The 22,532-nt window shown below is 55.1% G+C and overlaps 1 protein-coding gene across 3 annotated transcripts in view; it reads right to left on the bottom strand.

Moving 5' to 3' along the window:
* Positions 1 to 10,364: 10,364 nt before the first annotated feature.
* The window catches only part of LOC116958327 (glucosamine-6-phosphate deaminase 2-like), a 30,927-nt gene continuing 18,759 nt past the window's right edge, over positions 10,365 to 22,532 (bottom strand). For 2 of the 3 annotated variants that reach the window (XM_076058521.1, XM_032980884.2), the window contains exons 4-8: positions 16,700 to 16,801; positions 14,435 to 14,617; positions 13,422 to 13,606; positions 11,249 to 11,423; positions 10,365 to 10,613 (exon numbers count right to left, since the gene is read on the bottom strand). In XM_076058521.1, the coding sequence (XP_075914636.1) occupies positions 10,501 to 10,613; positions 11,249 to 11,423; positions 13,422 to 13,606; positions 14,435 to 14,617; positions 16,700 to 16,801 (758 nt within the window). In that variant the 3' untranslated portion in view covers positions 10,365 to 10,500. Of the gene's footprint in view, positions 10,614 to 11,248; positions 11,424 to 13,421; positions 13,607 to 14,434; positions 14,618 to 15,133; positions 15,218 to 16,699; positions 16,802 to 22,532 lie in introns of those variants that run through there. The other variant, XM_032980885.2, reaches the window with a different exon arrangement.

Consider the following 22,532-nt stretch of genomic DNA (forward strand, 5'->3'; position numbering starts at 1 on the left):
AACCGGCGAAGATGTTCCATTAGGGGGGTTCCACGTTTCGCAAGCATAGAGAAGGGAGGGAATGACCGTGGCCGAGAAGACCTGAAGCTTAGTGCGGAGCGACAGACCAGGTAGCTTCCACACAGCGTTACGCAACCGATGAAAAGATATTGCCGCTCGACTGATTCGGAGTGAGACCTTTGCTGTTAAACTGGAGCCGGTCATAAGCACACTGCCCAGGTATGGGAAACTCTCCACTTTCTCCACAACTGCCCCATCACCGATTGGGAGTTGTGGGGGTGGAGTGTCCGATGGTACAAAATACCCAGGCAGGTGCTTAGTTTTGGTGGGGCTGATGGTAAGGCCCCACCTCTTAGTGGCACGCTCCAGTCTCAGCAGCAGCGTCTCCAACTCCTCCTCTGAATGAGCAGCTATTACCAAATTATCAGCATACATAACGTGGTTGAGCAATAGGGAGCCATCCCTTGATCGCACCCGGGCATCGATCAGCCTCCCATTATATCTGTACCAAATGGAGATTCCCCCGGTACAGCTATTGAAGGCTTCACGAACTACGTGGTCAAAATAGATGTTAAATAATATGGGAGCCAGAGGACATCCCTGTCGCACCCCAAGGTGTACAGGGAATGGCTCCGACTCCCGGCCACGTAGTTTTACCCGGGCCCGCTCACCATCATGAAGGTCCTTAATGATCATGAGCAGAGGGTCAGGGATTCCGAAAGCACGAAGAACAACCCAGAGCCCAGGCCTACTGATGGTATCATAGGCCTTGACCAGGTCAATAAAGCAGATATGTAGGTCTTGTTGGAAATCCGTACACCTCTGCTGTAGCAGACAGACAGAAAATATGGCATCTGTGCAGGACCGCCCTTTCCTGAAACCGCATTGGGGCTCCGCAAGCCTCTCCTCAGCGTGCCTGGCAAGGCGATGTTGAATAATCCTTGCCAGGACCTTTCCCGGCACTCTGAAAAGTGAGATGCCCCTGTAGTTGTTACAGTCTGTGCGGTCCCCCTTCTTAAAGAGGGGGACCACCAGCGCATCCTTCCAATTCTGCGGAACCCGTCCATTGGTCCAGACTGTTGTTATGATGTCACGTAGGGCAGTCTGTGCACAAACGCCACCCTCCCTCAGCATTTCGCGTGGGAGATCATCTCTGCCCGCTGCCTTTCCTGGTCTCAGACTCCGGATCGCCTTCAGTACTTCCTCAACAGATGGCACCTCAGCCAGCCACTCACAGGGGGCGACTTCTTCCAATATTTGAGGCACCGCAGCCTCATCAGGGTCATCCTCACTTTGTGCTACGATGTTTTCCATGTCGAGGGATTTCTCCTCCCCCAAGACTTCACAGAAATGCTCAGCAAATCTGCAAACTTGTTCCTGGGGGTCGGAGATTGGATCACCGTTTTTTCCCCTAATGATGGTAATAGGTGTGGCGCTGCAGGTTACTTTTTTGATGGAGTTAAATAGAGATTTGTGATCACGGGCCACTGAGGCAGACTCCATCTCCTCAGCAACCCGCGACCACCACCCATCCTTGCAGCGCCTCACGGCTCTCCGAACCTCCGAGCGAAGGCTGCGGTAAGCCTCCTCATTCTCTGACGTGGGATTCTGTAGCCGATGACAGTGGGCCTGTCGCTTTTTCTCAACTATCCTGAACACCTCCTATGTCAGCCAGGGTCTCTGGGGAGGTCTGGACCGCGTACCCAAAGCAGCCATTGCAGCTGCATGAGTCACAGTCCTAAACCTCGCCCATTTACCCTCGACATCTGGAGGAGTGGGGGACGATGCCAACCCCAGCCGCAAGCGATGATGAAATTCTCGCTTGCAACTTTCATCAGCGAGCTGAGACCAGGCCACCTTAGATTTGAATGGGGTCCTGGGTGTACACCCACCACCGGCGTGGAAGAATGGCATGCGCATCTTACAGATGACTAGTCGATGGTCAGAGGGCAGATCAGCTCCACGGTAGGTCCTCGTGTCAAGGACATGGGCTCCCCGCATCGGCGTCACTATGAGTCCAGCAGATGTTCTTGCTTGGACCCGACATGCATCCATGATGTTGTGTGGATGCGCCGATGCCGGAACAGCATGTTGGTAATCACAAGCCTATGGGCTGCACACAAATCTAGCAGCCTCCTACCGTTGTTATTGAGCTGATCTGGCCCATGCCCTCCAATCACTCCAGACTAGGTGCCAGCATCATGACCAACTCGGGCATTGAAGTCACCCAACATGATAACTCTCTCCCGAGGGCCACTTTAGCCAGCACCTGTGACAGGAGGTCATAGAAGGCATCTGACTCATCGGCTTTGCCTGCATCCTTCCACGGATGTTCATCTTCGGTGGGGGCATAAGTAACCACGACCACCACACCTCGCCTCCGGTTGATGGGAAGGCGAGCCCAAAGTAGCCTGGGGCTTACAGCTTCCCACACCTCACCGCCACGCTCCCACGCCCCCTTCATTCTTTTGTTCAAAAGAAGAGCCACACCCTGTTGTTTGGCAGTCTGCTGCCCCGAGTAGAGGACTGTCCACCCCTCATGGTGGCAGGAGCCAGAACCGGTCCACCGGACATCCTGAATGCCACAGAGATCCAGGCGGTACCAGTCCAGCTCCTGACAGAGGAGTGGCAGCCTCTCCTCCGCAGTGAGCGTTCGAACATTCCACGTGGCCACACGAAGTGGATTTTCGTTGTTTCTGGAGGTGCCCCGAGGGTGGATATTCAATCTCCTGGCTCCGCCAATTGGGGTTTGGCCAGGAGACGTCATAGACGCCTGGCCCCCGGGGGCCTCCGGCACGAGCTTATTGATAACATTACACCACCACCACCACCACCCACCCACCATCACCACCACCATCACCACCACCACCATCACCACCACACCACCACCCACCATCACCACCACCATCACCACCACCATCACCACCACCACCATCACCACCACCATCACCACCACCACCATCACCACCACCACCATCACCACCACCACCATCACCACTACCACCACCATCACCACCACCACACATCACCACCACCATCACCACCATCACCACCACCATCACCACCACCATCACCACCATCACCACCAACCACCACCATCACCACCATCATCACCACCATCACCACCACCATCACCACTACCACCACCACCATCACCACCACCATCACCACCACCATCACCACCATCACCACCACCATCACCACCACCACCACCATCATCACCACCATCACCACCACCATCACCATCACCACCACCATCACCACCACCACCACCATCACCACCACCATCATCACCACCATCACCACCACCACTACCACCACCACCATCACCACCACCATCACCACCACCATCACCACCATCACCACCACAGTCAACATCACCAAGTCATCTGGCCACAGCTCACAATCGAACACCCTTGTCCTGCTGATGCGATGGTGTCTGTGGTGGTGATGGGGGTGGTGGCGATGGGAGGTGATGGGGGTGGTGGTGATGGGGGTGGTGATGTTGACTGTGGTGGTGGTGATGGGGGTGATGGGGGGTGATGGGGGTGGTGGTGATGGGGGTGATGGGGAGGTGATGGGGAGGTGATGGGGTGGTGATGGGGGTGGTGGCGATGGGGGGTGATGTGGGGTGATGGAGGATGATGGAGGATGATGGGGAGTGATGGAGGATGATGTGGGGTGATGTGGGGTGATTGGAGATCTCTTGATTGGGATTTCTTAAATCGCCTTCCCAGGAGCCCCATGCCACGACACAGACAAAGCTCCCCCAGGTAGCCTCTAACACGATGTAGGGGCAAGTGCTGTCAGTAGCAGCAGTGTCTATGAAGGCTACCGGCACTGTGACACACACAGACAAAGCTACCCCAGGTAGCCTCTAACACGACGTAGGGGCAAGTGCTGTCAGTAGCAGCAGCAGCAGTGTCTATGAAGGATACCGGCACTGTGACACACACAGACAAAGCTACCCCAGGTAGCCTCTAACAGGGCTGTAGGGGCAAGTGCTGTCAGTAGCAGCAGCAGTGTCTATGAAGGATACCGGCACTGTAACACACACAGACAAAGCTCCCCCAGGTAGCCTCTAACACGACGTAGGGGCAAGTGCTGTCAGTAGCAGCAGCAGTGTCTATGAAGGCTACCGGCACTGTGACACACGCAGAGTGGTGGTGATGATGTGATGGTGGTGATGATGTGACCAGCACCACCACCACGCCCGGCCGCCTTTGTCTCTCCCCGCAGAGGCGGCGATGTTGACCACACACAGCACCGCAACCGCTCCACCGGGAACTCATTTGAGGCCGAGTCTACCTAGGGGAGGTCCGGGACCGGTTCGGATAATCGTCACCCGGTAGTGGTCTTGGACGTGAGCGGGAATCGAACCCAGGTCGCCAGGTTCGTAGCGCAGCGTAGCGCTAACCGCTACACTACCACTACACACAGAGTGACACACACACACAGTGACACACACACAGTGACACACACACAGACACACACACAGTGACACAAAGACAAAGATTCCCCATATAGCCTTAACAGACTGTAGGGGCAAGTGCTGTTAGCGAGCACCTATGAAGGCCGGAACGGTACACGAGGGGGTGGGTGGCCAACACCACGCCCGACCGCCTTTGTCTTCCCAGTGGCGATGTTGACTACACACCGCACCAGGTACTCATTTGAGGCTGAGTCGACCTAGGGGAGGCCCGGGACCGGTTCAGATAATCGTACACATACACAGTGACACACACACACAGTGACAACAACAACAACCGCCATTCGCCACTAAGTGGAGGTGACGTCACCACGACGCTTGTGCCAGGCTATGTGCACCCTGAGGCCACGTGAAGTGTCGAACGCCCGCTGGCAGGAGGTCACGGGGCAGACCCAGCAGGTGCCACGGGTCGACTGAGATGACTGGCTGATGCACCACCTGTGCCCCCTACTGTGCCAACCTGCTGTGTTTTAGCCACCCGGCGCTCCGCTCGTTGTTGTGAGCGTCGCTCCTCCGCCCTCCGTTGTTGTTGGAGGGCGACTGCCTCCAACTGCCCAGTAGCATCCTTCACGAGCCTCCTCCACAGAGGCCGATCTTGACACCGCTGGTACCAGTCATCGGCAAGTCCACACACTCACCCACACACACACACTCACCCACACACACACACACTCACCCACACACTCACCCACACACACACACACTCACCCACACACTCACCCACACACACACACACTCACCCACACACTCACCCACACACACACTCACCCACACACTCACCCACACACACACACACACCACATACTCACCCACATTCCCCACAACACACACACACACTCCCCACACACTCACCCACACACACACACACACTCACCCACACACTCACCCACCACACACACACTCACCCACACACTCACCCACACACACACACACTCACCCACACACTCACCCACACACACACACACTCACCCACACACTCACCCACACACACACACACTCACTCACACACTCACCCACACACACACACACTCACCCACACACTCACCCACACACTCACCCACACACACTCACCCACACACTCACCCACACACACACTCACCCACACACTCACTCACCCACACACACACTCACCCTCACACTCACTCACCCACACACTCACCCACACACTCACCCACACACTCACCCACACACTCACCCACACACTCACCCACACACTCACCCACACACTCACCCACACACACACCCACCAACCCACACACCCACCCACACACCCACCCACCCACACACCCACACACCCACCCACACACCCACCCACCCACACACCCACCCACCCACACACTCACCCAACCACACACCCACCCACACACCCACCCACCCACACACCCACCCACCCACACACTCACCCACATACTCACCCACACACTCACCCACACACACACCCACACACAAAGATCCCCCATATAGCCTTAACATACTGTAGGGGCAAGTGCTGTTAGCGAGCACCTATGAATGCCGGAACGGTACACGAGGGGGTGGGTGGCCAGCACCACGCCCGACCGCCTTTGTCTCCCCAGTGGCGATGTTTACTACACACCGCACCAGGTACTCATTTGAGGCTGAGTCGACCTAGGAGAGGCCCGGGACCGGTTCAGATAATCGTCACTGACAGTGTTGGCCGTGAGCGGGAATCGAACCCGGGTCGCCGGGTTCATAGCGCAGCGTAGCGCTAACCACTACACTATATACCACATCACATACACACACCCATCCACACACCACACCCCATCCACACACACCCCCCACACACCCCACACACACACCCCCACACACACCCCACTCCCACTCACACACACACCATCCCACACACACCCACACACACACCCCACACCACACACCACCCCCACACCCACACACCACACACACCCCCACACACACCCACACACACCCACCACACCCACACACACCCACACCCCACACCCAACCCACCCACACACACCCACCCACACCCACCCCACACCCACCCCCCACCCACACCCACACACACCACACACCCATCCACACACACCCATCCACACAAACCCCACCCACACAACCCCACCCACCCACCACCCACCCACCCACACCCACACCCACCCACCCCACACATACCCACCCACACACACACCCACCCACCCACACCACACCCACCCACTCCACACACCCACCCACACACACCCACCCACCCACACACACCCATCCACACACCCCACACCCACCCACCCACACACACCCATCCACACATCCCTCACTCACACACCCCCACACTCACACACCCCCATCCACACACACCCACACACCCATCCACACACACCCACACACACTCACACACACCCATCCACACACACCCATCCACACACACCCATCCACACTCACCCATCCACACTCACCCACACCCACACTCACGCACACCCACACACCCATCCACACACACACACACACCCACACTCACACACCCATCCACACACACCCACACTCACACACACCCATCCACACACACCCACACACCCACACACACACGCATCCACACACACCCACACTCACCCACACACACACACCCACACACCCATCCACACACACACACCCACACCCATCCACACACACTCACTCACACACACACACACCCATCCACACACACCCACACACCCACACACACACGCATCCACACACACCCACACTCACCCACACACACACACCCACACACCCACACACCCATCCACACACACACACCCACACCCATCCACACACACTCACACTCACACACACCCATCCACACACACACACCCATCCACACACACACACCCACTCACACACACACCCCCACACACCCACACACAACATGAATCTGTAACAATGCAAGGGGTTTTTCTTTAGTAAAATCTCAGGCACAGTTTACATCTCAAAGGGGAGACACAGGAACATCGTGATGCGTGTAACGTCGCCACCACCACCACCACCACCCTCACCACCACCACCACCACCATCACCACCACCCTCACCACCACCACCACCCTCACCACCACCACCACCACCATCACCACCACCCTCACCACCACCACCACCATCGCCACCACCGCCACCACCACCATCACCGCCACCACCACCCTCACCACCACCCCCACCACCCTCACCACCACCCTCACCACCACCACCACCCTCACCACCACCACCGCCACCGCCACCACCACCGCCACCACCACCACCCTCACCACCACCACCACCACCCTCACCACCATCACCACCATCACCAGTCACAGCACTTGACCCAACAGCCCTGTTTGGTGCTATACGGGGGACATTTGTCTTTGTGTGAGAGTAGGTGTGAGTTGGTCAGTGAGTGTGTGAGTGGGTCAGTGAGTGTGTGAGTGGGTCAGTGTGAGTGAGTGGGTCAGTGTGAGTGAGTCAGTGTGTGTGAGTTGGTCAGTGAGTGTGTGAGTGGGTCAGAGTGTGTGTGAGTTGGTCAGTGAGTGTGTGAGTGGGTCAGTGTGTGTGAGTGGGTCAGTGTGAGTGAGTTGGTCAGTGAGTGTGTGAGTGGGTCAGTGTGAGTGGGTCAGTGTGTGTGTGAGTTGGTCAGTGAGTGTGTGAGTGGGTCAGTGAGTGTGTGAGTGGGTCAGTGTGTGTGAGTGGGTCAGTGAGTGTGTGAGTTGGTCAGTGAGTGTGTGAGTGGGTCAGTGTGAGTTGGTCAGTGAGTGTGTGAGTTGGTCAGTGAGTGTGTGAGTGGGTCAGTGAGTGTGTGAGTTGGTCAGTGAGTGTGTGAGTGGGTCAGTGAGTGTGTGAGTGGGTCAGTGTGAGTGGGTCAGTGTGAGTGAGTTGGTCAGTGAGTGTGTGAGTGGGTCAGTGTGTGTGAGTGGGTCAGTGTGTGTGAGTTGGTCAGTGAGTGTGTGAGTGGGTCAGTGTGAGTGGGTCAGTGTGAGCGAGTTGGTCAGTGAGTGTGTGAGTTGGTCAGTGAGTGTGTGAGTGAGTCAGTGAGTGTGTGAGTGAGTCAGTGAGTGTGTGAGTGAGTCAGTGTGAGTGAGTCAGTGTGTGTGAGTTGGTCAGTGAGTGTGTGAGTGGGTCAGTGAGTGTGTGAGTTGGTCAGTGAGTGTGTGAGTGGGTCAGTGTGAGTGGGTCAGTGTGAGTGAGTTGGTCAGTGAGTGTGTGAGTGGGTCAGTGAGTGTGTGAGTGGGTCAGTGAGTGTGTGAGTGGGTCAGTGAGTGTGTGAGTGGGTCAGTGTGAGTGGGTCAGTGTGAGTGAGTTGGTCAGTGAGTGTGTGAGTGAGTGTCTGAGTGAGTGTCTGAGTGTCTGAGTGAGTGTCTGAGTGAGTGAGTGTCTGAGTGTGTGAGTGTCTGAGTGAGTGAGTGTCTGAGTGAGCGTTTGAATGAGTGAGTGTCTGAGTGAGTGAGTGTCTGAGTGAGTGTCTGAGTGAGTGAGTGTCTGAGTGAGTGAGTGTCTGAGTGTCTGAGTGAGTGTCTGAGTGAATGAGTGTCTGAGTGAGTGAGTGTCTGATTGTCTGAGTGAGTGTGAGTGAGTGTCTGAGTGAGTGAGTGTCTGAGTGAGTGTCTGATTGAGTGAGTGTCTGAGTGAGTGAGTGTCTGAGTGAGTGTGTGAGTGTCTGAGTGTCTGAGTGAGTGTCTGAGTGAGTGTCTGAGTGTGTGAGTGAGTGTATGAGTGAGTGTCTGAGTGAGTGAGTGTCTGAGTGTCTGAGTGTGTGAGTGAGTGTCAGAGTGAGTGAGTGTCTGAGTGAGTGTGTGTCTGAGTGTGTGAGTGAGTGTCTGAGTGAGTGTGTGTCTGAATGAGTATCTGAGTGAGTGTGTGAGTGAGTGTCAGAGTGAGTGTGTGTCTGAGTGAGTGTGTGAGTGAGTGTCAGAGTGAGTGTGTGTCCGAGTGAGTGTATGAGTGAGTGTCTGAGTGAGTCCCTTAACTCTGGAATGTTACAATTCCCCCACCCACCACTAGTTACCGAGTTGCTGCTGTGGTGGTTGTGGTGGTTGTGGTTGTTGTGATGGTTGTAGTGGTGGTTGTTGTGGTTGCTGTGATTGTGGTTGTTGTGATGGTTGTGGTGGTGGTTGTAGCGGTGGTTGTTGCTGTTGTAGTTGTTGTGGTGGTGGTTGTAGTTGTCGTGGTGGTTGTAGTTGTCGTGGTGGTTGTAGTTGTGGTTGTAGTTGTTGTCGTGGTGGTTGTGGTGGTTGTAGTTGTGGTGGTTGTAGTTGTGGTGGTTGTAGTTGTGGTTGTAGTTGTGGTTGTAGTTGTTGTGGTGGTGGTTGTAGTTGTTGTGGTGGTTGTAGTTGTGGTTGTAGTTGTGGTTGTAGTTGTTGTGGTGGTGGTTGTAGTTGTGGTTGTAGTTGTTGTGGTGGTGGTTGTGGTGGTTGTAGTTGTGGTTGTGGTGGTTGTAGTTGTGGTTGTAGTTGTGGTGGCTGTAGTTGTGGTGGTTGTAGTTGTGGTTGTAGTTGTTGTGGTTGTAGTTGTGGTTGTAGTTGTTGTGGTGGTAGTTGTTGTTGTAGTTGTGGTGGTTGTAGTTGTGGTTGTGGTGGTTGTTGTGGTGGTTGTAGTTGTGGTTGTGGTGGTTGTAGTTGTGGTTGTAGTTGTGGTGGTTGTAGTTGTGGTTGTAGTGGTTGTGGTGGTTGTAGTTGTGGTGGTTGTTGTTGTTGTAGTTGTGGTTGTTGTGGTGGTTGTAGTTGTTGTGGTGGTGGTTGTAGTTGTGGTGGTGGTTGTAGTAGTTGTGGTTGTAGTTGTGGTTGTAGTTGTGGTGGTTGTAGTTGTGGTTGTTGTAGTTGTGGTGGTGGTTGTAGTTGTGGTTGTAGTTGTGGTGGTTGTAGTTGTGGTTGTAGTTGTGGTTGTAGTTGTGGTGGTTGTAGTTGTGGTTGTTGTGGTGGTTGTAGTAATTGTGGTGGTAGTAGTTGTGGTTGTTGTTGTTGTTGTAGTTGTGGTTGTAGTTGTGGTTGTAGTTGTGGTGGTGGTGGTTGTAGTTGTAGTTGTGGTTGTTGTGGTGGTGGTTGTCACTCCAGGTAGGAGTCAGCGTGGACGCCTTGAGAGGGCTCCACCACTTTGCTTTGTGAGTCTTTGATGCTCAGCATGGGGTCCACCAGCTTGTTGTGAACGTACATCAGCCCTGCGGGAGACACGGGGCAGTGAATCATTCACTCATTCATTCATTCACTCATTCACTCAGCCACTCACTCACTCATTCACTCATTCACTCAGCCACTCAGCCACTCAGCCACTCACTCATTCACTCAGCCACTCAGCCACTCACTCACCCACCCACTCACCTACCCACTCACTCACCCACTCACTCACTTACCTACCCACTCACCCACTCACTCAGTCACCCACTCACTCACACACTCAGCCACTCACTCACCCACTCACTCACTCACCCACTCACCCACTCACCCACCCACTCACCCACTCACCCACCCACCCACCCACTCACCTACCCACTCACCCACTCACCCACCACTCACCCACCCACCCACCCACTCACCCACCCACTCACCCACTCACCCACCCACTCACTCACCCACCCATTCACCCATCCACCCACTCACCTACCCACTCACCTACCCACCCACCCACTCACTCACCCACTCACCTACCCACCCACCCACTCACTCACCCACTCACACACTCACTCACCCACTCACACACTCACTCACTCACCCACTCACCTACCCACTCACCCACCCATTCACCCACTCACTCAGCCACTCATTCATTCACCACCACCATCCCCACCCCGCTCACCCTTGAAGTATTTGACCGTCTTGACGCGAAGCTCAAGCGTGGCATCTTCATCGCAGACAAAGGTGGAGTGTGGATGCTGCTGGAAGGCTGAGACGGTCCACATATGGTTCACTCCGTCCTCAATGGCCTTGTACAGGGCCAGTGCCTTGTGGGCTCCTGTGATGAGAATCATCACCTGGGGAGAGGCATCGAGAGAGGTGGTGAGTGTGGTGGTGAGTGGTGAGTGTGGTGGTGAGTGTGGTGGTGAGTGATGGTGGTGAGTGTGTGGGTGAGTGTGGTGGTGAGTGTGGTGGTGAGTGTGGTGGTGAGTGTGGTGGTGAGTGATGGTGAGTGTGATGGGGAGAGAGAGAGAGATGGTGAGAGTGATGGTGAGTGTGGTGGTGAGAGAGATGGTGAGTGATGGTGAGTGTGATGGTGAGAGAGATGGTGAGTGTGATGGTGAGTGTGATGGTGAGTGTGGTGGTGAGTGTGGTGGTGAGTGTGTGGGTGAGTGTGATGGTGAGAGAGAGAGATGGTGAGTGTAATGGTGAGTGTGGTGGTGAGTGTGGTGGTGAGTGTGTGGGTGAGTGTGATGGTGAGTGTGATGGTGAGAGAGATGGTGAGTGTGGTGGTGAGTGTGATGGTGAGTGATGGTGAGTGTGATGGTGAGTGTGGTGGTGAGTGTGGTGGTGAGTGTGGTGGTGAGTGTGTTGGTGAGTGTGTGGGTGAGTGTGATGGTGAGTGCGATGGTGAGTGCGATGGTGAGTGTGATGGGGAGAGAGAGAGAGATGGTGAGTGTGATGGTGAGTGATGGTGAGTGTGAGATGGTGAGTGTGAGATGGTGAGTGTGGTGGTGAGTGTGATGGTGAGTGTGATGGTGAGTGTGATGGTGAGTGTGATGGTGAGTGTGATGGTGAGTGTGAGATGGTGAGTGTGATGGTGAGTGTGATGGTGAGTGTGATGGTGAGTGTGATGGTGAGAGATGGTGAGAGAGATGGTGAGTGTGATGGTGAGTGTGATGGTGAGTGTGATGGTGAGTGTGATGGTGAGTGATGGAGAGTGATGGAGAGTGTGATGGTGAGTGTGATGGTGAGTGTGGTGGTGAGTGTGGTGGTGAGTGTGATGGTGAGTGTGGTGGTGAGAGTGATGGTGAGAGAGATGGTGATGGTGAGTGTGATGGTGAGTGTGGTGGTGAGTGTGGTGGTGAGTGTGGTGAGAGTGATGGTGAGTGTGATGGTGAGTGTGGGTGAGTGTGTGGGTGAGTGTGGTGGTGAGTGTGATGGTGAGTGTGATGGTGAGTGATGGTGAGAGAGATGGTGAGTGTGATGGTGAGTGTGAAGGTGAGAGATGGTGAGAGAGATGGTGAGTGTGATGGTGAGTGTGGGTGAGTGTGTGGGTGAGTGTGGTGGTGAGTGTGATGGTGAGTGTGATGGTGAGTGATGGTGAGTGTGATGGTGAGTGTGATGGTGAGTGTGATGGTGATTGTGATGGTGAGTGTGATGGTGAGTGTGTGGGTGAGTGTGTGGTAAGTGTGATGGTGAGTGTGATGGTGATGGTGAGTGTGATGGTGTGATGGTGAGTGTGAAGGTGAGTGTGATGGTGAGTGTGATGGTGATGGTGAGTGTGATGGTGAGTGTGATGGTGAGTGATAGTGTTGGTGAGTGATGGTGAGTGATGGTGAGTGATGGTGATGGTGAGTGATAGTGTTGGTGAGTGATGGTGAGTGATGGTGAGTGATGATGATGGTGAGTGATGGTGATGGTGAGTGATAGTGTTGGTGAGTGATGGTGAGTGATGGTGATGGTGAGTGATAGTGTTGGTGAGTGATGGTGAGTGATGGTGATGGTGAGTGATAGTGTTGGTGAGTGATGGTGAGTGATGGTGATGGTGAGTGATAGTGTTGGTGAGTGATGGTGATGGTGAGTGATAGTGTTGGTGAGTGATGGTGAGTGATGGTGATGGTGAGTGATAGTGTTGGTGAGTGATGGTGATGGTGAGTGTGATGGTGAGTGATGGTGATGGTGAGTGATGGTGAGTGATGGTGAGTGATGGCGATGGTGAGTGTGATGGTGAGTGATGGTGAGTGATGGTGATGGTGAGTGATGGTGAGTGATGGTGAGTGATGGTGATGGTGAGTGTTGGTGTTGGTGAGTGATGGTGAGTGTGAGTGATGGTGAGTGTGATGGTGAGTGACCTCTCTGGCGTCCATGACGGTGCCGACACCCACGGTGAGCGCCATGGTGGGCACTTTGTCGAGGTCTCCGCCGAAGAATCGAGCGTTGGCCAGGATGGTGTCCCGGGCCAGCGTCTTGACGCGTGTCCGGGACACGAGGCTGGAGCCGGGCTCGTTGAAGGCGATGTGGCCATCAGGGCCAATGCCTGGGTGGGAGACACGTCTAGGGTCACACACACACACACAGACACACACACACACAGACACACACACACAGACACACACACACACAGACAGACAGACACACAGACACACACACACAGAGACACACACACACACACAGACAGACACAGACACACAGACACACACACAGACAGACACACACACACACACAGACACACACACACACAGACACAGACACACACACACAGACACACACACACACAGACACACACACACAGACACACACACACACACACACAGACACACACACACACAGACACACACACAGACACACACACACACACAGACAGACACACACACACAGACACACACACAGACAGACACACAGACACACACACACACACAGACAGACACACCACCCACCCATACACTCACCCACTCACCCACTCACCCACCCACCCACTCACCCACCCACCCACTCACTCCCCCACTCACCCACTCACTCACTCACACACTCACACACTCATTCACCCACCCACTCACCCACACACTCACCCACTCACTCATTCACCCACCCACTCACTCACTCACCCACCCACCCACTCACTCCCCCACTCACCCACTCACCCACTCACTCCCCCACTCACCCACTTACTCCCCCATCCACTCACTCACCAACCCACTCACCCACTCACTCACTCACACACTCATTCACCCACCCACTCACCCACACATTCACCCACCCACTCACCCACCCACTCACCCACCCACTCACTCACTCACTCCCCCATCCACTCACTCACCCAGTCACTCCCCCATTCACCCACTCACTCACTCACCCACCCACTCACCTCCCACAAAGAGCTCTATCCCTCCAGCCAGAGTGATCTCACGCTCAAACCTCGCACACTCCTTCTCAAGGTCACTGGCGTTCCCGTCCAGGATGTGGACATTAGCTGGGTCGATGTCGACCTCCTTGAAGAAATGGGTCCACATAAACGAGTGGTAGCTCTCAGGGTGGTCACGTGGGAGGCCTGGGGTGGGGAGGAGGGACATAGTGGGGGGGTTGGTGGGTGGGTGGGTGGGTGGGTGAGTGAGTGGGTGGGTGGGTGGGTGAGTGGGTGAGTGAGTGGGTGAGTGAGTAGAGTGGGTGGGTGAGTAGAGTGGGTGGGTGAGTGAGTAGAGTGGGTGGGTGAGTGAGTGGGTGGGTGGGTGAGTGAGTGGGTAAGTGAGTGAGAGAGTAGAGTGGGTGGGTGGTTGGGTGAGTGGGTGAGTGGGTGAGTGAGTGGGTGGGTGGTTGGGTGAGTGGGTGAGTGAGTGGGTGAGTGAGTGGGTGGGTGGGTGAGTGAATGAGTAGAGTGGGTGAGTGGGTGGGTGGGTGAGTGGGTGGGTGGGTGGGTGAGTGGGTGAGTGAGTAGAGTGGGTGAGTGTGTGGGTGAGTGAGTGGGTGAGTGAGTGAGACACTGGTGGACACTGGAAGACACGTGGGGGTGGTATCCACCACCCACTCACTCACGGAGGTGGTGATGGTGGAGGTGGTGGACACTCACCCACGTACTCGTCCATGTTGAAGGTGGTGACGTGCTTGAATGAAAGATCTCCCGACTTGACACTCACCCACGTGGTGATGGTGGTGGAGGTGGTGGAGGTGGTGGAGTTGTAGGTGGTGGTGGAGGTGGTGGAGGTGGTGGACACTCACCCACGTGATGGTGTAAGTGGTGGTGATGGTGGTGGTGGTGGTGGAGGAGGTGGTGATGGTGATGGTGGTGGTCATGGTGGTGGTGGACACTCACGCACGTGGTGATGGTGGAGGTGGTGGTGGACACTCACCCACGTACTCGTCCATGTTGAAGGTGGTGACGTGCTTGAATGAAAGATCTCCCGACTTGACACTCACCCACGTGATGGTGGTGGTGGTGATGGTGGTGGTAGAGGTGGTGGAGGTGGTGGTGGACACTCACCCACGTACTCGTCCATGTTGAAGGTGGTGACGTGCTTGAATGAAAGATCTCCCGACTTGACAAACTCACCCACGTGATGGTGATGGTGGTGGAGGTGGTGGACACTCACCCACGTACTCGTCCATGTTGAAGGTGGTGACGTGCTTGAATGAAAGATCTCCCGACTTGACACTCACCCACGTGGTGATGGTGATGGTGGTGGTGATGGTGGTGGTGGAGGTGGTGGTGGAGTTGTAGGTGGACACTCACCCACGTACTCGTCCATGTTGAAGGTGGTGACGTGCTTGAATGAAAGATCTCCAGACTTGACACTCACCCACGTGATGGTGATGGTGATGGTGGTGATGGTGGAGGTGGTGGTGGTGGAGGTGGTGGAGGTGGTGGTGGAGTTGTAGGTGGACACTCACCCACGTACTCGTCCATGTTGAAGGTGGTGACGTGCTTGAATGAAAGATCTCCAGACTTGACACTCACCCACGTGGTGATAGTGATGGTGGAGGTGGTGGTGGTGGTGGTGGTGGTGGAGGTGTTGGAGGTGGTGGTGGAGTTGTAGGTGGACACTCACCAACGTACTCGTCCATGTTGAAGGTGGTGACGTGCTTGAATGAAAGATCTCCAGACTTGACACTCACCCAAGTGGTGATGGTGATGGTGGTGGTGGAGGTGATGGTGGTGGTGGTGGTGGAGGTGGTGATGGAAGTGATGGTGGAGTTGTAGGTGGACACTCACCCACGTACTCGTCCATGTTGAAGGTGGTGACGTGCTTGAATGAAAGATCTCCAGACTTGACACTCACCCACGAGGTGATGGTGATGGTGGTGATGGTGGAGGTGGTGGTGGTGGTGGTGATGGTGGAGGTGGTGGACACTCACCCACGTACTCGTCCATGTTGAAGGTGGTGACGTGCTTGAATGAAAGATCTCCAGACTTGACACTCACCCACGTGGTGATGGTGGTGGTGGTGGAGGTGGTGGAGGTGGTGGTGGAGGAGGTGGTGGACACTCACCCACGTACTCGTCCATGTTGAAGGTGGTGACGTGCTTGAATGAAAGATCTCCCGACTTGACACTCACCCACGTGGTGATAGTGATGGTGGAGGTGGTGGTGATGGTGGTGGTGGTGGAGGTGGTGGTGGAGTTGTAGGTGGACACTCACCCACGTACTCGTCCATGTTGAAGGTGGTGACGTGCTTGAATGAAAGATCTCCCGACTTGACAAACTCAATCAGCTGGCGGTAGCAGCCCAGCGGAGTGCTACCTGCAGCACAACGAGTGGTGAGGAGCGGTGGTGAGGAGTGGTGGTGGTGAGGAGCAGTGGTGAGGGGTGGTGGTGAGGGGTGGTGGTGAGGGGTGGTGGTGAGGGGTGGTGGTGAGGGGTGGTGGTGAGGGGCGGTGAGTGGTGAGCGGTGGTGAGGAGCAGTGGTGAGGGGTGGTGGTGAGGAGTGGTGGTGAGGAGTGGTGGTGAGTGGTGGTGAGTGGTGGTGAGTGGTGAGGGGCGGTGAGCAGTGGTGAGCAGTGGTGGTGAGTGGTGAGCGGTGGTGAGCAGTGGTGAGGGGTGGTGAGCAGTGGTGAGGAGTGGTGAGCAGTGGTGAGGAGTGGTAAGGGGTGGTGAGGGTGGTGGTGAGGAGTGGTGAGGGGTGGGTGTGTGTGTCACTGTGTGTGTCACTGTGTGTGTCACTGTGTGTGTGTCACTATGTGTGTGTGTCACTGTGTGTGTGTGTCACTGTGTGTGTGTCACTGTGTGTGTGTGTCACTGTGTGTGTCACTGTGTGTGTGTGTCACTGTGTGTGTGTGTCACTGTGTGTGTGTCACTGTGTGTGTAACACTGTGTGTGTGTGTCACTGTGTGTGTGTCACTGTGTGTGTGTGTCACTGTGTGTGTGTGTCACTGTGTGTGTGTGTCACTGTGTGTGTGTATCACTGTGTGTGTGTCACTGTGTGTGTGTCACTGTGTGTGTGTGTCACTGTGTGTGTGTGTCACTGTGTGTGTCACTGTGTGTGTGTGTCACTGTGTGTGTGTCACTGTGTGTGTGTGTCACTGTGTGTGTCACTGTGTGTGTGTGTCACTGTGTGTGAGTGTCACTGTGTGTGTGTGTCAATGTGTGTGTGTGTCACTGTGTGTGTGTATCACTGTGTGTGTGTGTCACTGTGTGTGTGTGTGTCACTGTGTGTGTCACTGTGTGTGTGTGTCACTGTGTGTGTGTGTCACTGTGTGTGAGTGTCACTGTGTGTGTGTGTCACTGTGTGTGTGTGTCACTGTGTGTGAGTGTTACTGTGTGTGTGTGTCACTGTGTGTGTGTCACTGTGTGTGTGTCACTGTGTGTGTGTCACTGTGCGGTGTGTCACTGTGTGGGTCACTGTGTGTGTCACTGTGTGTGTGTCAAGTCCGGCAAAACAACCCCCTACCTCCTCGCGGTGCCGGACGGGCAACTCTGTCGTGGACAGCGCTGTGGGGGGAGATCCAATTTTGATTGGCTCCTCCCCTCATGGCATATGTGTCCACCACAGGGGCTAAACGGGGGCTCTGGACGGGTGCGAGGGGCTGGTAACCCCTCCACCTTCAATTAATTACCACGAAACTACGAATTAAACTGAAATATGTAACAACTAAGCTTGTGCCGGAGGCCCCGGGGGGCCAGGCGTCTATGACGTCTCCTGGCCAAACCCCAATTGGCGGAGCCAGGAGATTGAATACCTACCCTCGGGGCTACTCCAGAAACAACGAAAAGCCACTACGGTTGGCCACGTGGAATGTTCGAACGCTCACTGCAGAGGAGAGGCTGCCACTCCTCTGTCGGGAGCTGGACCGGTACCGCCTGGATCTATGCGGCATTCAGGAGGTCCGGTGGACCGGCTCTGGCTCCTGCCACCATGAGGGGTGGACAGTCCTCTACTCGGGGCAGCAGACTGCCAAACAACAGGGTGTGGCTCTTCTTTTGAACAAAAGAATGAAGGGGGCGTGGGAGCGTGGCGGTGAGGTGTGGGAAGCTGTAAGCCCCAGGCTACTTTGGGCTCGCCTTCCCATCAACCGGAGGCGAGGAATGGTGGTCGTGGTTACTTATGCCCCCACCGAAGATGAACATCCGTGGAGGGATGCAGGCAAAGCCGATGAGTCAGATGCCTTCTATGACCTCCTGTCACAGGTGCTGGCTAAAGTGGCCCCTCGGGATAGAGTCATCATGTTGGGTGACTTCAATACCCGAGTTGGTCATGATACTGGCACCTGGTCTGGAGTGATTGGAGGGCATGGGCCAGATCAGCTCAATAACAACGGTAGGAGGCTGCTAGATTTTTGTGCAGCCCATGGGCTTGTAATTACCAACACGCTGTTCCGGCATCGGCGCATCCACACAACATCATGGATGCATGCCGGGTCCAAGCAAGAACATCTGCTGGACTACATAGTGACGGACCAGCGAATGCGAGCCCATGTCCTTGACACCAGGACCTACCGTGGAGCTGATCTGCCCTCTGACCATCGACTAGTCATCTGTAAGATGCGCCTGCCATTCTTCCACTCCGGTGGTGGGTGTACACCCAGGACCCCATTCCAACCTAAAGTGGCCTGGTCTCAGTTATCTGATGAAAGTTGCAAGCGAGAATTTCATCATCGCTTGCGGCTGGGATTGGCATTGTCCCCGACTCCTCCTGATGTCGAGGGTAAATGGGCGAGGTTTAGGACTGTGACTCATGCAGCTGCAATGGCTGCTTTGGGTACGCGGTCCAGACCTCCCCAGACACCCTGGCTGACAGAGGAGTTGTTCAGGATGGTTGAGAAAAAGCGACAGGCCCACTGTCATCGGCTACAGAATCCCACGTCAGAGAATGAGGAGGCTTACCGCAGCCTTCGCTCGGAGGTTCGGAGAGCCGTGAGGCGCTGCAAGGATGGGTGGTGGTCGCGGGTTGCTGAGGAGATGGAGTCTGCCTCAGTGGCCCGTGATCACAAATCTCTATTTAACTCCATCAAAAAAGTAACCTGCAGCGCCACACCTATTACCATCATTAGGGGAAAAAACGGTGATCCAATTTCTGACCCCCAGGAACAGGTTCGCAGATTTGCTGAGCATTTCTGTGAGGTCCTGGGGGAGGGAAAATCCCTCAGCCAGGAAAACATCGTGGCACAAAGTGAGGATGACCCTGCTGAGGCTGCGGTGCCTCAAATATTGGATGAAGTCACCCCCTGTGAGTGGCTGGCTGAGGTGCCATCTGCTGAGGAAGTATTGAAGGCGATCCGGAGTCTGAGACCAGGAAAGGCAGCGGGCAGAGATGATCTCCCAAGCGAAATGCTGAGGGAGGGTGGCGTTTGTGCACAGACTGCCCTATATGACATCATAACAACAGTCTGGACCACTGGACGGGTTCCGCAGGATTGGAAGGATGCCCTGGTGGTCCCCGTTTTTAAGAAGGGGGACCGCACAGACTGTAACAACTACAGGGGCATCTCACTCCTCAGTGTGCCGGGAAAGGTCCTGGCAAGGATTATTCAGCATCGCCTTGCCAGGCACGCTGAGGAGAGGCTTGCGGAGCCCCAATGCGGTTTCAGGAAAGGGCGGTCCTGCACAGATGCCATATTTTCTGTCCGTCTGCTACAGCAGAGGTGTAGGGAATTCCAACAAGACCTACATCTCTGCTTTATTGACCTGGTCAAGGCCTATGATACCATCAGTAGGCCTGGGCTCTGGGTCGTTCTTCGTGCTTTTGGAGTACCTGACCCTCTGCTCACGATCATTAAGGACCTTCATGATGGTGAGCGGGCCCGGGTAAAACTACGTGGCCGGGAGTCAGAGCCATTCCCTGTACACCTTGGGGTGCGACAGGGATGTCCTCTGGCTCCCACATTATTTAACATCTATTTTGACCACGTAGTTCGTGAAGCCTTCAATAGCTGTACCGGGGGAATCTCCATATGGTACAGATATAATGGGAGGCTAATCGATGCCCGGGTGCGGTCAAGGGATGGCTCCCTATTGCTCAACCACGTTATGTATGCTGATGATTTGGTAATAGCTGCTCAGTCAGAGGAGGAGTTGGAGACGCTGCTGCTGAGACTGGAGCGTGCCACTAAGAGGTGGGGCCTTACCATCAGCCCCACCAAAACTAAGCACCTGCCTGGGTGTTTTGTACCATCGGACACTCCACCCCCACAACTCCCAATCGGTGATGGGGCAGTTGTAGAGAGAGTGGAGAGTTTCCCATACCTGGGCAGTGTGCTTATGACTGGCTCCAGTTTAACAGCAGAGGTCTCACTCCGAATCAGTCGAGCGGCAATATCTTTTCATCGGTTGCGTAACGCTGTGTGGAAGCTACCTGGTCTGTCGCTCCGCACTAAGCTTCAGGTCTTCTCGGCCACGGTCATTCCCTCCCTTCTCTACGCTTGCGAAACGTGGACCCCCCTAATGGAACATCTTCGCCGGTTAGAAACATTTAGGCTGGCCTGCCTACGATCCATCCTGGGTTTAAACAGACTGGATTGTGTGAGGAGCTCACAAATCCTTGAAAGATCTGGGCAGGGTCCCATCGGTGAGCTCCTCCGGCAGGCAAGGCTGCGATGGCTGGGTCATGTAGCCCGCATGCCCAGCCACCGCATGCCGAAACAGCTTTTGTTTGGCCGGATTGAGGGGGCTAAGCGGGCGCGGCACGGGCTAGAGAAGAGATGGAGTGATGTGGTACAGGAGGACGTGGAGCTGAGTGGACTTGCCGATGACTGGTACCAGCGGTGTCAAGATCGGCCTCTGTGGAGGAGGCTCGTGAAGGATGCTACTGGGCAGTTGGAGGCAGTCGCCCTCCAACAACAACGGAGGGCGGAGGAGCGACGCTCACAACAGCGAGCGGAGCGCCGGGTGGCTAAAGCACAGCAGGTTGGCACAGTAGGGGGACAGGTGGTGCATCAGCCAGTCATCTCAGTCAGTCGACCCGTGGCACCTGGGTCTGCCCCGTGACCTCCTGCCAGCGGGCGTTCGACACTTCACGTGGCCTCAGGGTGCACATAGCCTGGCACAAGCGTCGTGGTGACGTCACCGCCACTTAGTGGCGAATGGCGGTTGTTGTTGTTGTTGTCACTGTGTGTGTGTGTGTGTCACTGTGTTTGTGTCACTGTGTGTGTGTGTGTCATTGTGTGTGTCACTGTGTGTGTGTCACTGTGTGTGTCACTGTGTGTGTGTCACTGTGTGTGTGTGTGTCACTGTGTGTGTGTGTGTCACTGTGTGTGTGTGTCACTGTGTGTGTGTCACTGTGTGTGTGTGTCACTGTGTGTGTGTGTCACTGTGTGTGTGTGTGTGTGTCACTGTGTGTGTGTGTGTGTCACTGTGTGTGTGTGTCACTGTGTGTGTCACTGTGTGTGTGTGTCACTGTGTGTGTCACTGTGTGTGTGTGTCACTGTGTGTGTGTCACTGTGTGTGTGTCACTGTGTGTGTGTCACTGTGTGTGTGTCACTGTGTGTGTGTGTGTCACTGTGTGTGTGTGTCACTGTGTGTGTGTGTGTCACTGTGTGTGTGTCACTGTGTGTGTGTGTGTCACTGTGTGTGTGTGTGTGTCACTGTGTGTGTGTCACTGTGTGTGTGTCACTGTGTGTGTCACTGTGTGTGTGTGTCACTGTGTGTGTCACTGTGTGTGTCACTGTGTGTGTGTCACTGTGTGTGTGTCACTGTGTGTGTGTGTCACTGTGTGTGTGTCACTGTGTGTCACTGTGTGTGTGTGTCACTGTGTGTGTCACTGTGTGTGTGTGTCACTGTGTGTGTCACTGTGTGTGTGTGTGTCACTGTGTGTGTGTGTGTCACTGTGTGTGTGTCACTGTGTGTGTGTCACTGTGTGTGTGTGTGTGTCACTGTGTGTGTCACTGTGTGTGTGTCACTGTGTGTGTGTCACTGTGTGTGTGTCACTGTGTGTGTGTCACTGTGTGTGTCACTCTGTGTGTCACTGTGTGTGTCACTGTGTGTGTGTGTCACTGTGTGTGTCACTGTGTGTGTGTCACTGTGTGTGTGTGTCACTGTG

This window comes from Petromyzon marinus (assembly GCF_048934315.1).
Source record: "Petromyzon marinus isolate PM22_M1 ecotype Great Lakes invasive population chromosome 76 unlocalized genomic scaffold, UKy_Petmar_22M1.pri1.0 chr76_unloc.2, whole genome shotgun sequence".
NCBI lineage: Eukaryota > Metazoa > Chordata > Hyperoartia > Petromyzontiformes > Petromyzontidae > Petromyzon > Petromyzon marinus.